Source organism: Schistocerca gregaria, chromosome 6, assembly GCF_023897955.1.
Source record: "Schistocerca gregaria isolate iqSchGreg1 chromosome 6, iqSchGreg1.2, whole genome shotgun sequence".
NCBI classification, from domain to species: Eukaryota; Metazoa; Arthropoda; class Insecta; order Orthoptera; family Acrididae; genus Schistocerca; species Schistocerca gregaria.
The window spans coordinates 178,771,255-178,793,251 of NC_064925.1; the positions used below are offsets into that span (position 1 = coordinate 178,771,255).

At 38.8% G+C, this 21,997-nt stretch overlaps 1 protein-coding gene across 2 annotated transcripts in view; it reads left to right on the plus strand.

The window, feature by feature from the left end:
• Window positions 1-12,292: 12,292 nt before the first annotated feature.
• The window catches only part of LOC126278681 (uncharacterized), a 45,378-nt gene continuing 35,673 nt past the window's right edge, over window positions 12,293-21,997 (plus strand). The window contains exon 1 of one of the 2 annotated variants that reach the window (XM_049978934.1): window positions 12,293-12,503. In XM_049978934.1, the coding sequence (XP_049834891.1) occupies window positions 12,501-12,503 (3 nt within the window). In that variant the 5' untranslated portion in view covers window positions 12,293-12,500. The remainder of the gene's footprint in view (window positions 12,504-21,997) is intronic. The other variant, XM_049978935.1, reaches the window with a different exon arrangement.

Sequence of the window (21,997 nt, forward strand, 5' to 3'; positions counted from 1 at the left end):
GTGGCTCTACCCTTCATTCGATCCCTGCGGAACACTACATTTCAGAAGGATAATGCACGACCGCATATTGCAGGTCCTGTACGGGCCTTTCTGGATACAGAAAATGCTCGACTGCTGCCCTGGCCAGCACATTCTCCAGATCTCTCAGCAATAGGAAACGTCTGGTCAATGGTGGCCGAGCAACTGGCTCGTCACAATACGCCAGTCACTACACTTGATTAACTGTGGTATCGTGTTGAAGCTGCATGGGCAGCTGTACGTGTACTTGCCATACAATCTCTGTTTGACTTAATGCCCAGGCGTATCAAGGCCGTTATTACTGCCAGAGGTGATTGTTCTGGGTACTGATTTCTCAGGATCTATGGACCCTAATTGCGTGAAAATGTAATCACATGTCAGTTCTAGTACAATATAATTGTCCAATGAATACCCGTTTATCATCTGCATTTCTTCTTAGTGTAGCAATTTTAATGGCGAGTAGTGTATATTACAGCTAGTTGTAACTTACCTGGCTTTTCTTGCAAGCTTTTCTGTCTCTAAGGCTAATCATAGACCTGTTGCTTGCGCTATGTATATGTCGTACGTTACAGATTAGTGTCACTAACATCACAAAATACTGAGTACCCTGTGAGACTAACGCAGCCTCCTATTACATCTGACTACTTCATACCACAAAAACTGGAGCTTGATTCCTTCAATCGTCATGTTACACCGTCACAGCCATTCGACTGCATCAATATAACCATGTGCTCTCTGCCTAAAAGTTCTTTATAAAGGCAATCGCTTCCTAAGCTCACGTGATAGAAGGTGAGGCATCCTACAAAAACCGTCCAAAAGAACAGTCTCATCTCCTCATAAACTTCAAATAAATCTACTGAGTAATTTTCATAAAGATAGTGCAAGTCACTATGGAAATGTAGAAGTGCTCACTATCTGCCAAAATAAAAAAAAAAGAATATTACAGAAGAATATGGTCACCAGTCCACTGTGTACAGTTCCACTACGTAAGTAATTAATTACTCTGTAAATGTCCCGCGAGTTCAAAGGTAAAATATTCATATTCAATTGAAAATTAAGTTACTCTAACTTAAACACATATTCTGCCAAATTTGGAATAATGGCCGGCACTATGATGTGTACAGTAACTACTGTGAGTTACATGACTTGTACAAGAAAATGAAAGCGCATTACGACACCATAATGCATACTACTACAAATCTGCACTGGCTAACCTCCACGAAAATATTGAAGTAACTTCTTTGAATGACATATGAAACAATTTTGCACTCAAAATTGTTGTTCAACTCTAGAATACTGGATGTCAAGCCACAACAAAGTTGGTTACAGACACTATTAACGTATTAGAAAAATACAAAAGATTCGTGGCATTGATTGCCATTAAAATAACGGAATTAATTTAATAGCACTGATTACTATTCAAATTTAAGACTGGAAATCTTTAGGAAACAGTTTAGTTGCTAAGCCAGTTCAGCTAGCGAGGTTACTTTAAAACTGATATTGCAAACAAATTCAGTCGCTCGTTTACATTATATATAAATGTGTGTTATTTCATTAACACAGTGATACTCGGTTGTAATTAGGATTTGGTGCAGGAACTTATCCCAGGTAATAATCACATGAGGATAATGACAAACGCTTTCGACAAAATTATAATTGCATTGGAACAACTGTGTTATTATTATTTAACCAATAAATGCACTGGGCTTGCCTTGTACATGCTAAATAGTTTAAACAGTATTCCTCTCAAATTTTCAACATCTTGATTACAGTGGTGACGGGTTTTCGTGTACATTCTCTCTGGCTCTTTGTGAGTAATTTGGGCTAATTCTGGCTGGAACTTTTGCCTGACAACACCCAGTTAGCTGCTGCCATTAAGACGTCTTTTCATGTGAGCAATTGTTCAATTTGTCTCGCACACAGAGGCGAGCACAGCATGTGTCCAGTGCAGTTCACTTCTTTACAGTCAACTATGGAAAAACTTCGGAGCAGGTCTCGTGCAGTTCTTTTGTACCACTTACAAGGAACTTTGGAAGAGCATTTACTCATAACAGTTTTACAATTCTATGACCTGACAAAGCCCAGTGTATATATATATATATATATATATATATATATATATATATATATATATATATATATATATATATATATTCTACAAATTTCGAATACAGTGTAAGGTAAACTGCATAATAATTCTTACAAAATTTGTGCAGGGAATTTATTTACATATAGTGTATATTTTAAAAAAATTGATAGTTGTCGTTTCACGTGCATTAGTTCGTTACAGTTGGAATGTGAGAGATCAACAATCCTACAAGAACGGCCAAAAAATGGTATATTAAAATTAACAGGACGGTAAACTTCTGAGATAGAAACTAGCAAATAGAAACAGAACAACAAAGTAACAGTACAATACAAAGGCTTCTGTGACCGCATTTACCAACGCTACCCCGGCTCTGGAAACGAATTTAAATGATGGCGCGTTTCTCTCCAGCCTGCTGTCGAAAAGTTGCAAGGCTACTTCTCCTGAAGCCACTTCCTTCTTGCTATATCTGCCATTGCACTAGAACGCCTGACAATATTTTCCACACTCATTTAATTCAGATGAAATGTATTAATGACTCATAATTTCATGTATCAGACGTCTCATTTGCTACCCAAATCTGTACATCGGCACAGTTGCATCCACATCATCTTTTTATTCTCTCTCGATCCACCCACAAGCTGTAGCACTGCCACTCTCGGTGTCTCCAACTCAAGGGTACCTCTTACCTCTTGGTACTTTTTTCCTCCTCCTTTACCAATGATGTGCTTGTCATTTCCTGTTGCGAACCCGTATATTGGCTACCTCGGAACAGCTAATAAGAATCGTATGGAACGATTTTGGAGACAGCAGCAATGGGCCACGCCATGGATATTGCCTCGTTTAGGTCGTTTCGACCACATGCCTAATGTGGATGTGGTGAACCACTGGTGCATCGTTCATGCTACCCACTGAAGCGTCAGTACTCCCCGGACTCACTAAGCCTCTACAAGTTTACATAATGTCACTTGGGACATCAGCAAGCACTGTAGCTAAGCTCACCAACGAGTTCCTGGGGACACCTATCGCAACAGGATCTGTTTGAAAAAAACACCCATTTCACCTCGTATCCACAGTTCCACTATTGTTCCCATAATAACTCCAGAGGCACCACTTAAAATTCTCCTTCCATATAGTAAAACTGATCATCAATTTGTTTCTTCTTTTCGATATCAGACTGGATTTATTCCCTACAAACCGACAATAACGAAAATACTTTGCTTCGAACAGTCAGGGTAGAGTAGGTAAGGCGGCTGAATTGATTCTTGCTACTCTAAGGCTCACAGACTTATTCATTCATATGAGTGAATGGGCATTAACTGGATTTAACAGAATTCCAACATAATTCACAAACATTGCATTTCTCCATCGTAAAAGAGTAGGATACTTGATAAAATAATAATTACCTTAGCAGTTACAAGGATTTCACTACACAATTTGAACTACAACTACTCTCCGTCATTTTATACCTCCTTTAACACGTAGTCACATATAATATAACCTCTCCAATAGAAAACTAAATCATGACATGTCAGATCCCTGTACCACAATAAAAAACCGTTAATACATAAATCAACGAAGACTATGTAAGTATTTTTTCATAAAACGTTTGTCTGTTATATAACTTAAATCTGAAACTGTTATTACACTAAATACTAGACAAAAAACTTGTCCAAAAGAAAATCGCAATGATGATAACAAATATTCTTGTTACCATAAATGAAAGGAACATACACTTACTCTACCAAATAAATTTCACTACACAACTTGACGTATAGCTATGGTCTGACATTTAATACCTGCTTTAGCATATCCATACTACATAGTCACATATAAGTTAACATCTCCAATAGAAAACCACTTCATGTCATGAAAGATTCTTCTACCACAAAAAAGTTAATTAATAGGTACACCAACAAAGATAATGTAGATATTTTTCATTAAAATTTGTGCCTGTTATTTAATTTTGTATCTAAAACTATTATTATACTTAATATTTGACAACAAACCCAGCCAAAAGAAAAACACAATGATCATAAGCAATATGCTTCATACCATTGACAAAAGGTACATACATGTACACTAACAAGTAAATTTCACTACAGTAAATTACACTACAAAACTTGAGCCGTAACTACTCTCCATCATTTGAAACCTTCTTTAGCAAATCTATATTGCTTAGTCGCATCTACAATAGAAAACTAAATCATGACATGAAAGATGCCAGTACAACAATAAAAAAGTAATTAATAGGTACACCAACAAAGGCTAGTTAGGTATTTTTCACTAAAAGCTGTATTCCTTATTTAATTTTATAGCTAGAACTCTTATTAAGCTTAACACTAGATAAGAAAACCATGTAAAACAGAATCAAAATAATGATAAGAAATATGCTTGTTACCCTACACAAAAACAACATACAGGTACACCAGAAAACAAGAATAGTATTTTTCCAATAAAATGTAGTCACATTTAAGCTAACCTCTCCAACAGTAAACTAAATGATGACATGTCAAATCCCTGTACCACAGTAAAAAACCATTAATACATAAATCAACGAAGACTATGTAAGTATTTTCAATAAAACTTGTGTCTCTCATATAATTTTATATCTGAAATTCTTATTACACTCAAAACTAGACAAAAAACTCCTCCAAAAGGAAATCGCAATGATGGTAACAAATATTCTTGTTATCATAGATGAAAGGAACATACACATACACTAACTAATAAATTTCAATATACAACTTCACCAATAGCTATGCTCCAACATTTAATACCTCCTTCAGCACATCTATATTACATAGTCACATATAAGTTAACCTCTCCAATAGAAAACCAATTCATGTCATGAAAGATTCCTCTACCACAAAAAAGTTAATTAATAGGTACACCAACAAAGATAATGTAGATATTTTTCATTAAAATTTGTGCCTGTTATTTAATTTTGTATCTAAAACTATTATTATACTTAATATTTGCCAAGAAACCCAGCCAACAGGAAAACACAATGATTATAAGGAATATGCTTTATACCAATAACAAAAGGTACTTACATGTACACTAACAAGTAAATTTCACTACAGTAAATTACACTACACAACTTGAGCCATAACTACTCTCCATCATTTGAAACCTTCTTTAGCAAATCTATATTACTTAGCCACATCTACAATAGAAAACAAAATCATGACATGAAAGATCCCAGTACAACAATAAAAAAGTAATTAATAGGTACATCAACAAAGGATATTTAGGTATTTTTCACTAAAAGTAGTATTTCTTATTTACTTTTATACCTAGAACGCTTGTTATACTTAACACTAGATAAGAAAACCCTATAAAACATAATCACAATAATGATAGGAAATATTCTGGTTACCCTAAACCATAGGAACATACAGGTAACCCAACAAACAGGAATAGTAAATTTTTCAATGAAACTAATTTCGCTTAATTAATAGTCGATTCAACCATACTAATACTCGGCAAGAAATTCCCTTAAAGAGGAAAAAATCACTTTACCATTATTCCTCTTAATTAAAAAAGACCAATTCTGTTCTTAAATTTAATTGTTAGGACTAACCGTTTGCATTGACTTACGTATCTCATTCCCTACAGGAACCTATCATCACTGATTGTCCATGTGCCTCATGTTAATAATAACACAGTTTTACTTGGTCACGAAGTATCAACGCACAACGCCACACACACAGAAAAAGAACTGTTCTGGAAATAGTCAACTTGTCAACAAAACAAGAAAAAAGCTGTTAGTGTCCTAAGCACATGAATACATTGAATATTTCTTATTTTTTTTCCATATCGGCTCGAGACCATTAATTGTGTATTCACATCTATGCTCTGCAACGATCTAACAGCGTGTGTCATACGTTACTTGGTACCTCATCAGGAGATCTTTTTCCTATTTTACAGGCAACACACTTTCAAGTTTTTTTGTACTGCCACACAATGTGCAGCACCATTTGATTTGTCATATTAGTGGTTGAGATACTTTGCCATCGTTGCCATTTTCAGCCAGAGCTTCCCACCTTGAATACAAGATGGATACTGATCTCCACTGACTGTGAAATGGCAGTCTTCCTTTTCTGTAGACAATAATGGTCGCCTTGTTTATGCTGACACCGCTCCCTCAACGCCAACTGGTTCGATGATTTAATGTTTGCTCGCAGCCACACTTTAATGCACAACTACACAGCATAATCGGGAGGACGACGGTTCAATCCCGCGTCCGGCCATCCTGATTTAGGTTTCCCGTGATTTCCCTAAATCACTCCAGGCAAATGCCGGGATGGCTCCTTTCAAAGGGCACGGCCGACTTCCTTCCCTAATCCGATGAGACCGATGACCTCGCTGTCTGGTCTCCTTCCCCAAACCAACCAACACATCATAAAAACGATACGAAAATTGTCACTTATTGGAGTAATAACAGTCCATTCACACCAAAAACTAGTTTATCAAGACTAGTTAATTGCACAGTCACAAATAATCGGAATAGAGTCCATGAGAAAAGTGTGAGTAGCATTTCGGCATTCGTCGTCATAGAACTACACCCATGGATTTCGTTGATAGGCAGCGTGTAAGAGTAGAACCACAAGTGACCAGTACTGCCGTGGTGGCCTTCCTTCATCTGTGGTACGAGGTTTTTGTCCACGCCGAAGTCACAGAGCGGGTATCTGAAATTTTCGTCTTGTTGCTGGCCGTGGCACGCTGCATCTGGGTGACTGACCTCCCCCAGCTGCAAGGATATCTCTGGTGGTGTAGCATCGACAATGCTGTCGTATACTAGTAGGTCGCAGGCCGGAAAGTGACCCTTAGAGTTCGTTTGGGAGGTTGTTCTGCTGTGAGTCCAGGAATCTTGAGCTGTCAAGTTGGAGGCAGTTGTGGTGCAAATGAGACTGTTCATCTAGAAGCCCTCAAGTAAAGTAGGGTGGGGTTTGGTCACGTGGACAGCCTCCAGATGTATGGTGCCCTCGGGCTCTCCTGCCAACTGGAGTTGGGGCTGGTGCTCTGGGTCCAGTTGTCATAGTGTGAGCACCAGCTGATCCAGGTGTGGTGTCAGGAGCGGTTATGATAAGCGTGATCAACAGGTCTACAGGTGGTTGCCGTGCTTTCTCTGCAGCTCACTCCTGGATTGAGCACATATGTAAAGTGAACCAGCAACAGTGTCACTGAGGCGGGCGACATTGTTCTTGAATCTGCGCGCCCACACTAAGCCACTCGGATAGGAACACTGCAATGCTCTCTCATATAAGCGTCTTGCAGCTTGCACTGCTAGATGCTCAGGGATGATGACTGCAAACTCCAGTTGGCAGGATTTTACACGTGAACTTGTTCCCTCGACAGTGCAGCTAGCTTCCAGGCCCCATGGATGTCTCATGTTCACTCGCCCGCTTGCAGACCTGCACAGAGGATTCAAACTGATATGAGTATTACACTTATCTTTGTCCTGTTGTCCCTCACCAGAATCTGCGCTTTCCTAATGGCTCTTCTTCTCCATTTTTCTGTACTAGGAACATTACACCCTTTTGTTCCTGGAGTTTGCTGACATTCTTTACTTCTCTACACCACTTTACAGATAAAGGATAAGTCCTACTATTTCCCAATTCCAAGGTGAGCCTTACAAACTGTAAACTTGCGTTCATCTTCATTGCTGAAGCTTCTAAGACTGTTTGTATAAGTAATCCATTTTATACTAATATATTTGCGTGCTATAGCTGTTGGTCCGCTTATGTACAACAATAAACTTGCTGCTTTCGCCAGTATCTCGTGGGATGATGACGATACCGTCAGTGTTGATGTTATGCTCAGACTATGTTTAATGAAGATAATAGTGCCAGAGAAAGAGTGTGTGATGAGGTAAGACTTACAAATATGATAATGAGGAGGAACGCATATTTCTTTGCAGTGATGTTGAGCTTGAAGATGAGGTTAATGGCGCGAATGCTGATTGGGAAATGGCAATTCACCCTGTGAAACCAAGAGGAGTAAGATCAAACATAAGTATAGAAACAGCTGAAATGCCTCTGTTAGATTCGTTTCATACTATTTAACTTGTATTTCGTGCTGCCACGCTCAATTATTTTTAATTTGGCTTTGTACTTCGTGTTTGTCCCCATTCATAGGTACTCAGTTATATTAAAGTATCAATTTTTCCAATAAGCATGAAATCCAGTTAGTTAACCTACATTTTTGTGCTCCCAAAATTTCATTTCTATTTTTATCTTCTGTATGAATGAGTGAATATGTATGTTGAATTTGTCTTATACATGGTAGCAGTACAGCACCTGGCTGTCTGCTGTGGTAGCAACAGTGTTGCCAACGAGCTTTCTCAGTCAAGACAAAGATATTTGTACCCTTTCAGTAGTAATTCGACATTAGTTAAGTTGGTGGCGGAGAGGACCATTCTGGTATTTTCCTGTTACCTAGGGGAAGTTCGTTGCAGCGAGAGCGTGCTGCCGGCCGGGGTGGCCAAGCGCGAATCCTGCCTCGGTCATGTATGTGTGTGATGTCCTTAGGTTAGTTAGGTTTAAGTAGTTCTAAATTCTAGGGGACTGATGACCTCATATGTTAAGTCCCATAGTGCTCAGAGCCATTTGAACTGTTTTTTGAGAGCATGCTCTCGGCACTCGGGACTGGACTGTCGGTGAGTGAAGACCGTACACTTAAGAGCAACTTGGCACTGGTGAGTGTATTAATGTGTGATGGTGTGCAGCTATTGTAACAGATGTTCGATCTGCTACTTCATTTTCAAGTTCGGTAATCGAATTATTATATTTTTCAGAGTGTAGTCACGAATGTATTTTCTGTATTTAGTAAGTTTCTGCGATCCTTGCTTTGTGCAACCAGAACACATTTAGGAAGTTCGTTACTCCAGCACAGATTTAAAATTCAATTGGGATGTATTTTTGACTGTTTCTCGTGTGTACGTGTTTTATTTTTCCTACATTTCATTTCGTTTCGGTTTTTAGAAGTTCATGACACGTGTTGGTAATTTCACCGTGTGCAATTTCACGACCATCTTCGGTATATTTTATTCTTAATTTCACATAATATTTTACTGCTCTTTGTGTCAATACGGTTTACATTTGTGTTCTTGAAGTTTTTACGAGTCTTAGTAATTTTGCTTTGTTCGTGAATATTCAACGGCATTTGCGGGTGTTTCTGACACCGTAGCTTAGCTTCATGTGCAACGTCATCCAGATAAATTTCTTTGTTAGAAAGTGTTTCACAGTATTCGTAATCACAATAATTCAATCATAGCGACAGACATGAGACTTTAACTTATTGTGACGGGCAGAATTCTTTTTATATCTATTATTGTGTGTGTGGGTCTAGTAGGTTTGTATGAACTTTTCCATCCGCGCCTAAGATTTCCTTTACTTTTATCATCGCAATGTACCTCAGCACTCAATATAATAATAATATAAGTGGGTTAATTAATTAAATCACAGGCAACGACAGACCGTAGTTTAGAATTACTTTGTGTATTTTTAATATGATGTTTTATTTTAATAAATTATGTTAAATTGTGATGACTGTTTCTCAGACAAACCCGTCTTTTAATACATCCCAACCGGCGTTTCTGAAGTGCAAAAGATAGGTCTCATATTTGTACGCTTTTGTCTGATCATCTAATTCTTTCTGTTCAGGTTTAAGTTCCTGCTTGCTCTCAATTATTTGATTTAACGGCTGTACTTAAAATGTTCGCATATGCTGATTCTATATATTCACTTCGAGCTTTTTGTTTATCTTAGTTATGTTTACCAATTCAACGATTAATTCAGTTCTTATATTAAATTTTCCCAATTTCAGTTAAATTGAGTGGCGACCCAGAAAAATTTTGTGGCACATGAAAGTTACAGTATATTGCAGGGTTTCACATTGGCTAACTCCCTCCAGTTTCTGTTTGCAAATCACTCTCCAGACAATCATTGACCCATTAACAACCATTGGACAGTTAAGCAATTTGAAGCAGGATAGTGAAATTTTGACAAGGAGAGATTCATTGCGCGATTAAATAACATGCAAGTTTACACAGTTCTCCGTGTAGTGACCTTTTTTTGTTTTTTACTTTTTGTTTTGAGGAGTTGAAACTAAAAGAACACTAATAGAAAAACGCTGGTTCACAGTGGCTGACGAATACAGAGCTAGACCCTACTGATATGTTGGTAGTGCGAGAAGAGAAGCTAAACAATGACATCTTGTCCCTGTAAGAGAGTCGAATTGACACAATCGCAACTTTTGCTTGCGTTTAGAAAATACATTTATTTTTCGTCTGTTGCTCGGTTTTGAACAGTTTCAGATAGTAAAAACAGCGATCGACATGAAAAAGAAACACATTTCTAAATATGAGAGTTGCCGATAAACTCCTTACCGACAAGCAATTCCAGTGTTGATAAACTTCCTTTTAAATGCTCAATAAATTAAATAACTAAGGGAAGGTTTTTCAGAGGCCGATACCAGTCACAAATTTTAGTCCATTTAGTTAAATTATTTAATAAAGCAACATGTTTCGATGTACAGACCTCAACTTCAGGATGGAAATGCAATACAAAATCGTATAACCACAATAGACAAAGATAATAAGTTGTTCTGAGCTACTTTGCATGTACTGCGGGCATCCCGCGTGATAGAGAAGAATAACCTAATATGAGCGAGTATTTACTTCACTTGTTGCTCTGCTGGGGTTCGCATAAGAAAATAATAATTACTCACTTTGTTCATGCGAAAGGTCCAAGGAGCGATAGCAATTGATGTAACTCAATTCACCATAGAAAGACCGTAATTTCAAATGATAAAAGTAAGTAATTAATTTGTAAAAAATTATGTGAAAACATAAATAAATATTTAACCTTACCAGATTAAGTCTGACCAGGAACAACACATACAAAACATATTACGAAACCTCTCAATAATGATAACAATAATGGCAATAATAATAACTATAATGATAATAACAACAATAATAAATGACGCTAATAAAAATAATAATTATTATAATAGTAAAGCGCATTGGGATGAAGCGACAGTGGCTGTTAAGAAAGAAGGTATATAAACTGACAAGAGCTAGGGACAAGTTCTGGGGGAAGGGGATTGATGAGAATGAGCTACACAGAATGTAGGAGAGATGGCTGTTGTGATAGGGCGTGAACCTTTACTTGTCTTTTGAAGTTTAGAAGAAATTTAATTTCTCTGTTATTCTGTGGAAAATTGTTCCAAAGTCGGATATATGACCTAGAAAATGATTTAGAGTACATGACAGTGCTATGTGTTGGCACAGAGACAATCTTTCTTTGTTGAGAACGAGTATTTATGCTGTGCTGTTCGGATAGTAGAGTTGAAGACAAATAATAGGGAGCGCAATTCAGAAGACGATAGAGCAAACGTTGAAAAAATGGTTCAAATGGCTCTGAGCACTATGGGACTTAACTTCTGAGGTCATCAGTCCCCTAGAACTTAGATGTACTTAAACCTAACTAACCTAAGGACATCACACACGTCCATGCCCGAGGCAGGATTCGAACCTGCGACCGTAGCGGTCTCGCAGTTCCAGACTGTAGCGCCTAGAATTGCTCGGCCACCCCGGCCGGCAGCAAACGTTGACTATTATAGTCTCTCCGCTTATCGGCATAAAGACATGATAACAGTTCGTAGGCTGGTATGATATGGTCAAAAAAGCTTACATCACAAATGTATCGTATACAAGCATTCGTCGCACTCCACTCCGCCTGAGCTTTCCTACGAAAGTCCTGGGAGAACACTGTAACTACAGTCAATTACGAGGGGTTTTAGTGTCCCTACGAGTTTCGTTTTAAGCTCGAAATGAAATACTTTTTATATTCCTGTAGTGAGTAAGGTAACGTTGACACCTTCTTACTCATTACAGGTGTGTGGTTGGCACGACAGCGCTATCCAAGGCATACTTTGGAAATGTGGGTGAGATGGAAGGGGGGTGGGTGGGGGGATGGGGGAGGTGTTTAGGCTCTCCGGTCGTCCGAAACGCCCGACATCCCGACAAGGGAAGTGTATGGGTCGGCCAAAATACCTGCACACATCCAATTTGTCGGTCGGTCGGTTGGTGCGTGTGTAGGCCCCTTTAACGTTGAATAATACCGCTGGAGCGTGGGCAATAGTAAACCTCTCTGTTCACGTGATCAGTTCCTGTTTACATCGCAGCCACACGGCCGAGGAATAGCAGCCTGCATCGGCAGTGCCCAGGAGCTGGCCTTTGTCACATCTCATCTAAGAGGTGTGACTGTTTCTCTAGACTGAAACATCTGCGGTCTGATTGACACGCGATACTTAGCTACACGCTCCTGTTGCGGCGTTTTTGGAGATACTGCTGGTCCTATGCAGGAGTGACAATCTGTTAAGGATGGTGAGTACTAATGTAAGGACACGTGGTCAGATTCCTGTGTGAATTACAGATTTCTGCTTCTGTGATCAGTGTTTTCAGTTTTTTTCTGCGTTTTGACACCCACATATTGTTTCGGCAGTTTGTAAACAGTTTACTATAAGACTCAACAGCTTCCGGCCACCTCAGTTTTCTGTGAAGGAGTTGCGATTTGAAAAATACTTTATTTATCTTCTTAGTCTTTGTTGCGACTTTCGAAAGTGTGTGTTTATTTCTGAACTAAAAGTTTTTCATACGCAACGCTGACTCGGTCCTACTGATTTCACAGAGATTGTAAAGTCAAATGCAAATTTGTTTTGGTAACGTAGTATGTGAAAATTTTCCGTGATGAGTCTGGTTAAAACAAACATGGCTGTAATATTGTTCCGTGAGTATCTCTGAAATATACCTGTAGCAGAGGTCCATGGAGCAGCAGAGCCTGACTAGTGGATTGATTTAGTGATCAAAAAATTTTAAACTTTCGCAAAAAGTAAAAATCTTCCACAACTGCAGTATATTTGATCCAATGACAATTTCTTTGTGCCTTTCGGAAAAGACTTCTGTTTCCAAATAAGTGATATTTTCATGAGCTGTTCTTGTTATTCCTTTAGTATATCTGTGTAGACTGTGTGGGTGCGTGAAATATCAAACGTGTTCGAAGTTATTTGCTTGTTCCGTGGATCATTGTCTTCACGCTATGAAATGTCACTAACTCCACGAGGTACATCAACCTGGAATCTGGAAACTGTAAAGTTTGCATCGTTCATGTCGTTTAAATTCGTTTACCCGACAATAAAGATCTTGATGGCTATACATACTTCTATTCGTTGTACGTGGGTCGTAGTCCACTTTTTAAATGATTTACTCCTACATATAGCTCATATTGATTCTATATCCGAAACATTACGTAGACTGTACGGTTACTGGCAATATAAAATTGCAGATTGTATCTGTTTGGGTAATCGGAAGGACGCCGTTAGAACTTCGAAAAAAAAAAGTACCAGACTTCATTCTCTCCCTCGTTTGAAACACGATTTCACCAGTATTATTTAATGTGCCAATAGGCTGTCCTGTTCTTGAATCTCCATTTAGTGCCTGTTAAGCCAGCGACGGAAGTGTAGATATTACCTCATTTTTCTTTCATCTGGATAGATTCGAATATCGTTATCTGAACCGAGACTAAATGTTTATGCCATTTCGTAGCGACTGCTTGGTCAGTGTAAGTAATCTTAGGATATTATATAAGACGCTGTTGTACATAAAGATTTACTTATTGATAACTAACTACAGCGATCGGCTTACCGTTTTTCTAAAATCAAAATCAAGCAGATGTCAGCGAAGAAACGAAAGCGCGTTATATGTCTATACCGGGAGTTACTCCTTTTCGTTAAGCGTCTATAGTCAGTTTAATACCACCTGCTGGTTCCGTAAACTAAGGCCGGTACTACACTATCAGTTTTCTTTGAGAAAGAAATTCGATTAAAATTCACTATATTTCTCTGGCAAAGATCTTTGAAGTGGAGCAAAAAGGGGTATTAAACTGTTGTTAAATATTTCGTCATAGTCTAGAATGATGGCATATAGTAACAGAAGAATCGCATGACATCAACTAATAGTTATTTTTGTAGTTCCCAATCACTAAACGACGCAGTGATTTTTGGAGTACAAAATCTAATTAAACCAATATCCCTCCTGTTAATGTTGACATAAAATATTAGTGCGATATAACAGATACGGTTCACAGTATGGAGTCGTAATCGTACCGTTGAAAATCATTTTAATATGAAAAATGAATTGTGACCTGATGTGTTAAAGTTCAAATGTAAATGATTGAGTATATCCACGTGCTTGGCAAGTACGTATGCTTTACGCCGATTGCATTTTCGCGAATTTGACAGATTTCGGACTCTAATCCATTCAAAACTAGGCAAGACTTTTACATTGTTGTGCATTAGCTGATACTCTAATAACACAATTTGGTCTTGTCCTGCTTCTATGCCTTGCGTGTACCTGTGAAGTTTATCTTTCGCGGCTGCAAAATTTAATCCTCTAGCATACAGATATGACGCATTCTTCTTGTCCGTTAACTAACCCACAGCTAACAAATGTTCCATTGTATTTAACACAATTCCTGTTCACTCTGAGCTTCCACCGCTACAGCATCAACGAAAATATTGCTCTGATTTTCTGTCCCCGTGAAACAACAGTTCAATTCCCTTTTCAATGAACAAATATCAGTGGCGACAATGAACTCCTTACATCATTTCTGGTTTTGACTTATTCAAATAGTGCAGACTACTCTAATTCGCTTTGAAGAAGTAGATTTTCATCTTTGCTTAAAAGTTTTTCATGTAAGTTTATAAAACAATTTTCAATAGTTATAGTGCCACGATAAGCTCCGATATACCTAATTTCTATTCCGAAATTGCTTCTTCCTCGTATACACGACGGTTTTATGGTGTGTTTACAAATGCCAACCGCTTGCATTAAACAGAAGACGCTTGCTTTCTATGATCAAGGGAGACGCTCTAGATGTCATCAAATAAATTTGATGAGTCAACATTTGCTACGATAAAATGTCCGCTAACACGAACTGAACAGACGGCGATCCCTGTTAACACCTTTCCTACCGCCAAGTGTTTCCTTCTTTCACTCACAGAATCGCTATAGCTTCCCTTTAAACGACCATCATTTGAAAAAATCAAACCGCTTTCAGCACAACTTCTAACGTCGTACGCCATCTGTTTCGTCATCGCTGTTTTACTGTTATAATTGCTTTTAGACGCGGCTAGTCCCTTTTCCTATTATCCTATTCTACTGTCTCAGTAGCACTCGCATAAAATGTCCCTCCCTCACACCCCCCAACCTCAACCACTCACACCCCCCAACCTCAACCACTCACACCCCCCAACCTCAACCACTCACACCCCCCAACCTCAACCACTCACACCCCCCAACCTCAACCACTCACACCCCCCAACCTCAACCACTCACACCCCCCAACCTCAACCACTCACACCCCCCAACCTCAACCACTCACACCCCCCAACCTCAACCACTCACACCCCCCAACCTCAACCACTCACACCCCCCAACCTCAACCACTCACACCCCCCAACCTCAACCACTCACACCCCCCAACCTCAACCACTCACACCCCAATCCCTTTGGATCCCTACCTGCTCTGTATAAGCTGCAGTTTGTCCCTTTAGGATAGTGCTGTGTACACAACTGCGCTGCCATCTGGTCGCTAACATGTCAGCGAATTGGACCCTATATTCGTTCTATTCTTTTGGAATAGCACTGTGTGCAGACGGCGTAGGCAATGGTCATCAAACTGCGCCCTAAATCTAGTATTTATGCCGCCTGCGGTTCTGAGCCATATTTCATAACATGAATGTAGCAACTAACAGGCGAATCAAAATAAGTCTGCTAGCTTTGAGCTTTTTAAAAATGGAATTTGGCTACTTAGTAACAAAAATAGTTATGGATAGCTATATGTTGATGGGCTTAATTTTATTTCATGTTTTTGAGTATCACTGTGAGCCAATTTGGCCGCTTACCTCAAGAGCTGAAGGGTAAGTAGTAACCATTGCGGGGTTATGTAAAATGAGGAAGAAATGTTTGTCTTAAACTGTCAACTCGCGGACGCGCGACACATAATAATCAGCTACTATGGTCAGATTTTTGACATGGAAGAAGTCACTCTAAACTACGCCACATGTTTGAAAGTAAATAAAGCATATTGTGATATAACTCGATCAGTAGAAGAAAAATGGTCGAAACATTTAAATATTCGTAATCATGCTAAAAACCTGTTAAGGTCAAGGTTCCATAAAATTTGTTTTCAAACAACTGGTCTGCACCACAGTGCATATATATGACACATCTCATATCATGAGTTATGACATTTGTGATAACAGCTTGTTTGGAATTACAAAAAATGGTACTGTAAAATTACATACTTAATTTTTTTTACAAAATGTGTTCATCATGAGTTGATGTCCTCACGCCAAATTGACATGTGTGTGAAATGTAGCACATTATGTAAAGGGTGTCAAAAATAAGACATTTAAAATCAAAATGCTCGTTGAGCACATAGCTACGTCCATATAGGTAGGTCTCAACAGTTGATCATTACGTCATAAAAAGCACAGTAGCGTATCTGTTCACCTTAGCTGGACGTGATCTAATCATTGAAGATCCGTATTAGACTGCGTATAAGGTACAACTGTTGAAGTTACATGTAGGAACGTGGCCACGTACGTGTTTTTTGATTTTAAATGTTTTATACCAAACTTTCATAAAATGCACTATTTTTGTCTACATGAAAACTTTGTATGAGGTCCAAATCAAAATGAACATACTTCATAACCATTTTTGAAGGTTTGTGTGTGTGTACAGTTCCATTTCTGCCTTTTGTAACGCCAAATTAAAATTTTAATCTCAAATATTACGTCGTAACTAATATGTTCCATGCATATACACAGTCACAAAGCTGACGATGACAGCAAAGTTTGTCGAAACCAGTAGTTTGTAAGTAAAGAAATTTTTATGCTATCTTGACTTGGGAAGGTTTCTGTCAAGTAAAACAGATGGCTCCTTCTGATTTCTCGACATGAGAAAATTCAACCAATTTGTGATCTTTTCTCATTTGAGATAATACATTTAAAAGAACTTCAACTACTGTTATTAATCAACGGCTCACAAAGAAAATAGGCATCTGGTCAGGCAATTACAGTTAAAATTAATTTAAAAAATGTTCAAATGTGTGTGAAATCTTATGGGACTTAACTGCTAAGGTCATCAGTCCCCTAAGCTTACACACTACTTAACCTAAATTATCCTAAGGACACACACACACACACACACACACACACACACACACACACACACACACACACACACACACACACGGGAGGACTCGAACCTCCACCGGGAACAGCCGCACAGTCCATGACTGCAGCGCCTAAGACCGCTCGGCTAATCCCGCGCGGCATCTAATTATTGGGATCCCTGAGTGTGGCAGTGGTCTGAAGGAGAGAACAGTAAAGTGTTCCAAATGGTGATGACTCAACGATCAGTACTTCTGGGCTGGTGACCAACTTAGTGCACTCTTACAACAGTTAGGTTAGACTATCGGGGTTTCTTAACACACTAATTTATGTCGGTTATTAGTTAACGATAGGATCAGTACATATGCGGCCAGAGGTGCCACCACATATTGTCACCATTCTCTCTTGAGGAAAATCACTGGCCTCAGGTGTTAAAACATTCGTCTTGACGGAAACTAAATGCGTGGTAACCTTAAAATGAGACACAGCACATATATTTGGGAAAAATGGAGTGAAGCTCTACATATCTTGCCGGATGGTTCAAGAACCGCGTCAGAAAGAAACGTGGGATGTGCTATCATTTGTCTAAAAACCTATATCTACCTGACACTTCGTCCAAAAAAATATACTATGCCGATGACCTGGCTCTAGCTGTATAACACCAGGAAATGAAGACAACAGAAGAGATATTAACCAATGACCTGTCTGTATTAGACAATTATACTTCAGCATCTGGAGACCCCAACCCAGTGTAAGTAAAACAGAAGTGTGTTGCTTCCATTTAAATAATCGGTTGGCGAACGTAAAACTGGAAGCAAGTTTCGTAGGCAGTATTCTTCGACATAATTGGAACCCAAAATATCTTGGTATCACCCTGGACCGTACACTATGCTCCAAACGCCACCTTCTTAATTTAGCTCAAAAGTTGAGAACTCGAACATCTTCCATAAGCTATGTGGAACTACCTGGGGATCTTCAGCAACCACCGTGCCATCTTCAGCTCTGGGTTTGGTGTACTCAATTGCAGAGTATTGTGTAACTGTTTGGGTGAACAGTCATTATACAAGGCTTGTTGATACCCAGCTGAATACAATGCACACATCTGGCGCAATCACATCTGCTCCAGTTCATTGACTTACACTGTTAACCGGTGTAATGACTTCTGATCTACGCAAAATGGAAAATTCGGTGGGAAGCAGTGACAAATTTGCGCCTGCATAACATGTTGCGTGGATTCGACGTACCACGCAAGACCTGTACAACACTTAATAGAATCCGTTCCGGCCATGGCCTATGCAGGGATGCTCTCTTAAAGTTGAAGGTGCATAATCCAGCCTGTGGCTGCGGGGCGCCATACCAGACTGTTCACCACATTGTCAGTGAATGCAGGATTCGAGCCAATCATGGTGCTGAAGAGGACTTCCTGCTAGCAACTCCAGATGCAGTGTAGTAGTAGTAGTAGTAGTAGTTTTATTCATCCGTAGATCTCTTTTTACAAGGATATAGGACATGTCAAAGTATTTACAAGCTTAGATCAATTTACAATAAGCTAATTCGTATACACACATATTTACAGACGTCTAGTTAGAGACAATCATTAGATTTTACTCCTGGTATACAATAATTTATTTACAAATAACTCATTAAATAATGTAATGCCACACTATTCACTCATATTTCACTATCAGTCACTGCACACACTATACACACATTGTTTCATAACACTTCACTCACTACATACACACACACACACACACACACACACACACACACACACACACACACACACACACAGGTGATCCTTGGGCCATTTTCTGTACTGCAAGTTCCCATTTGCTATCCTGAAAAACTGAATCAGCATCCCTTCATAATGAGTGAGATGTTGAGCTCAGAAAGAGGAAGAGGTGTTAGTATTGTGCTATGCATAGCTTGAGGGGAGAGTGTCTCTAGAAAGGAAAAAAGAAGAAAAATAATAAAGTGAAGGTGTTATGTGGAATATTGGATGTTTTATAATCATCATTATTATTATTTGTTTGTATAACATTTTTTTATCAAACCCCTACTCTGCTTTATCTAAGTAATCCTTCAATGTATAAAATGCATTGCATAACAGGTACTTTTTAGCTGCCTTCTTAAATAAGTGTATTTTTGAAATTTCTTTAATCTCTTTTGGTAATTTATTGTACAGTTTTATTCCTTGGTAGAAAATGCTGTTTTGAGTTTTATGTTTATTTTTTCTTGGTAAATGTAAGTTGAGTCTATCTCTTGTTGCATGGTCATGGACAGAGCTGTTTGTGCAGTAATTGCCAATGTTACTTTTGATGTGTACAACTGACTGGTAAATGTGTTCACATGGAGCAGTTAAAATTCCCAGTGTTTTGAACAGATCTTTACAATGAGCTCGACTACTATTTCTGGTTATTATTCTTATGGCTCTTTTCTGGAGTTTGAAAATTGTGTTCATATTTTGTGGATTTGTTCCCCAAAAAAGAATGCCATAGCTAAGAATTGAGTGTACATATGAATAATATGTAACTAAAAGACACTGCATGTTACACACAGATGATAGAATTGCGCTGGGTTGAAGGACTGGATATTCAGTTGTAAAGCCAAAAAAAAGTTTCTTGTGCGTAAATATGTATATATGTATACGTAATTTAATGTTGTATGTCTGTATTAGCCATACGCTAAATAAAAATAAAATGGTACGTTCATTGTAAGTGATGGTATTTGCAGTTACCTGTAATGCAAATAAAAAGTATGCAATACTGTGCTTTTATTATCTCCTTAGGCTGGCTTCTCCGACCGTAGATTCTCTACTTCTAATTGTTCCTCTATATCTTGTTAAATTTTTGCACGCTCTTACAGAAAAACCCTGTGGATGTCAGAGCTCTCTCTCTCCAATCACGAGAATGAGATTTAATCACGGCAGTTTCCCTAACCAGTTATTTCGTCTACAACTACGAAATTCAGACACCTGTGATGTGGGAGGCATTAATCACGTAATCTTCGCCTTCTCGAAGTACGATCAATGCAGAGAACAAATCCTTTCAGAACTTGATCTTAGGGTTCACTTCGATACAGGTGTTACTAGTCGTTTAATAACGAATGAAAGAGCAGTGCTCAGACGTCTGTCGAAATTTCTTTTAACGAGCAGTTTTCAAGTCCGACCACAGAACCTTAGTCGAGGTACAACTTTTTCTTTTCTTCCCGAAAACTCCAGGATTTATAAATTAGGTTTGCCTTTTACACAAGAGTGCAGAAACAGTTAAGTTAATGAATCTTGTTCGCGTCTAAGTTCAAGAAATTACAATTTTCATTGTTAGTAAGTAGTGTACTCATGCTAAACGGCCGGCTGTGGTGGCCGAGGGGTTCTAGGCGCTTCAATCCGGAACTGCGTGACTGCTACGGTCGCAGGTTCGAATCCTGCCTCGGGCATGGATGTGTGTGATGTCCTTAGGTTAGTTAGATTTAAGTAGTTCTAACAAGGAGACGGCACAACCGTGGGGTCGGGGATTGTCCGAAATTTTGTATGGTGAACGAGGACCTCTAACACCTTACGCGGTTAAAATATTAGGACGCACTACCCGGGAAATCCCGGGAAAAATCGATCCGAAGTTTCTTAGGTGCCTTATTAGTATAAAATGTTAGTCCATTGCTGAGCTGCCGTCTGGAGTAGATGTTTAGGCCTCGGAGTCTTACGCCAGAGGTATCAGGTTAGATTCCTCCTCTGGCACTTTTTTCCTTTCTTGCATTTTCTTTTGTTATTCCACCAATTATTCAGAAAGTTCTGCAAACTTAAATTATCTTTAACAAATTAGTTACATTATTCAATAAACATTTTCTTTTTGTCCAACAACACAATTCATAGCGGTGGGTTTTCCATTTTTAATTTTATATTATGAGGGGAAACATTGGGTTTTTAATCAGAATAACAAAGTTGATTGGGAAACATTTAGTTTTTATACATATAATAATTATAAACAAGAACCGCAGTCCTAATTATCGTAAAAACAAAGCAATTTTTGCGACATCTTGCGCAACATATAAAGGTCGATATTTTTCAATCACAGGGCGTTTGCAATAAATCTGTACAAAAACATGCCCCATTAACATTTACGAAAATGTTTTGAGTTTCTGATAATTTTGAGGCAAACCAGGCATATTCAATCATGTCTCGGAATATTGGTGAATTATACAATGAATTTTTATACAGTCTTCCCGGGAATTAATTTCACGATTCTCCTGTAACAATGCGCTACGATTTTGCAAGCAACAGAAAAAGTGCCGCAGGAGGAACCTAACCCAAGACCTCTGGCGAAAGGGTCCGAGCGCTAACCATGTAGGCCAGACGGCGGGTCGGCAATGGACTAACATTTTATACTCATAAGGCACCTGAGAAACTTTGGATTGATTTTTCCCGGAATGTTCCGAGTAGTGCGTCCTAATATTTTGACCACTTGAGGTGTTAGGGGTCCTCTTTCACCACACAAAATTTCGGAAAAATCCCCGACCCCACTGTCTTGCTGTCTCCTTGTAAGTTCTAGGGGACTGATGACCGCAGATGTTAAGTCCCATAGTGCTCAGAACCATTTGAACCATGCTGAAGGCCAAATAGACAATAAAAATGCTATTGTCTGTCTC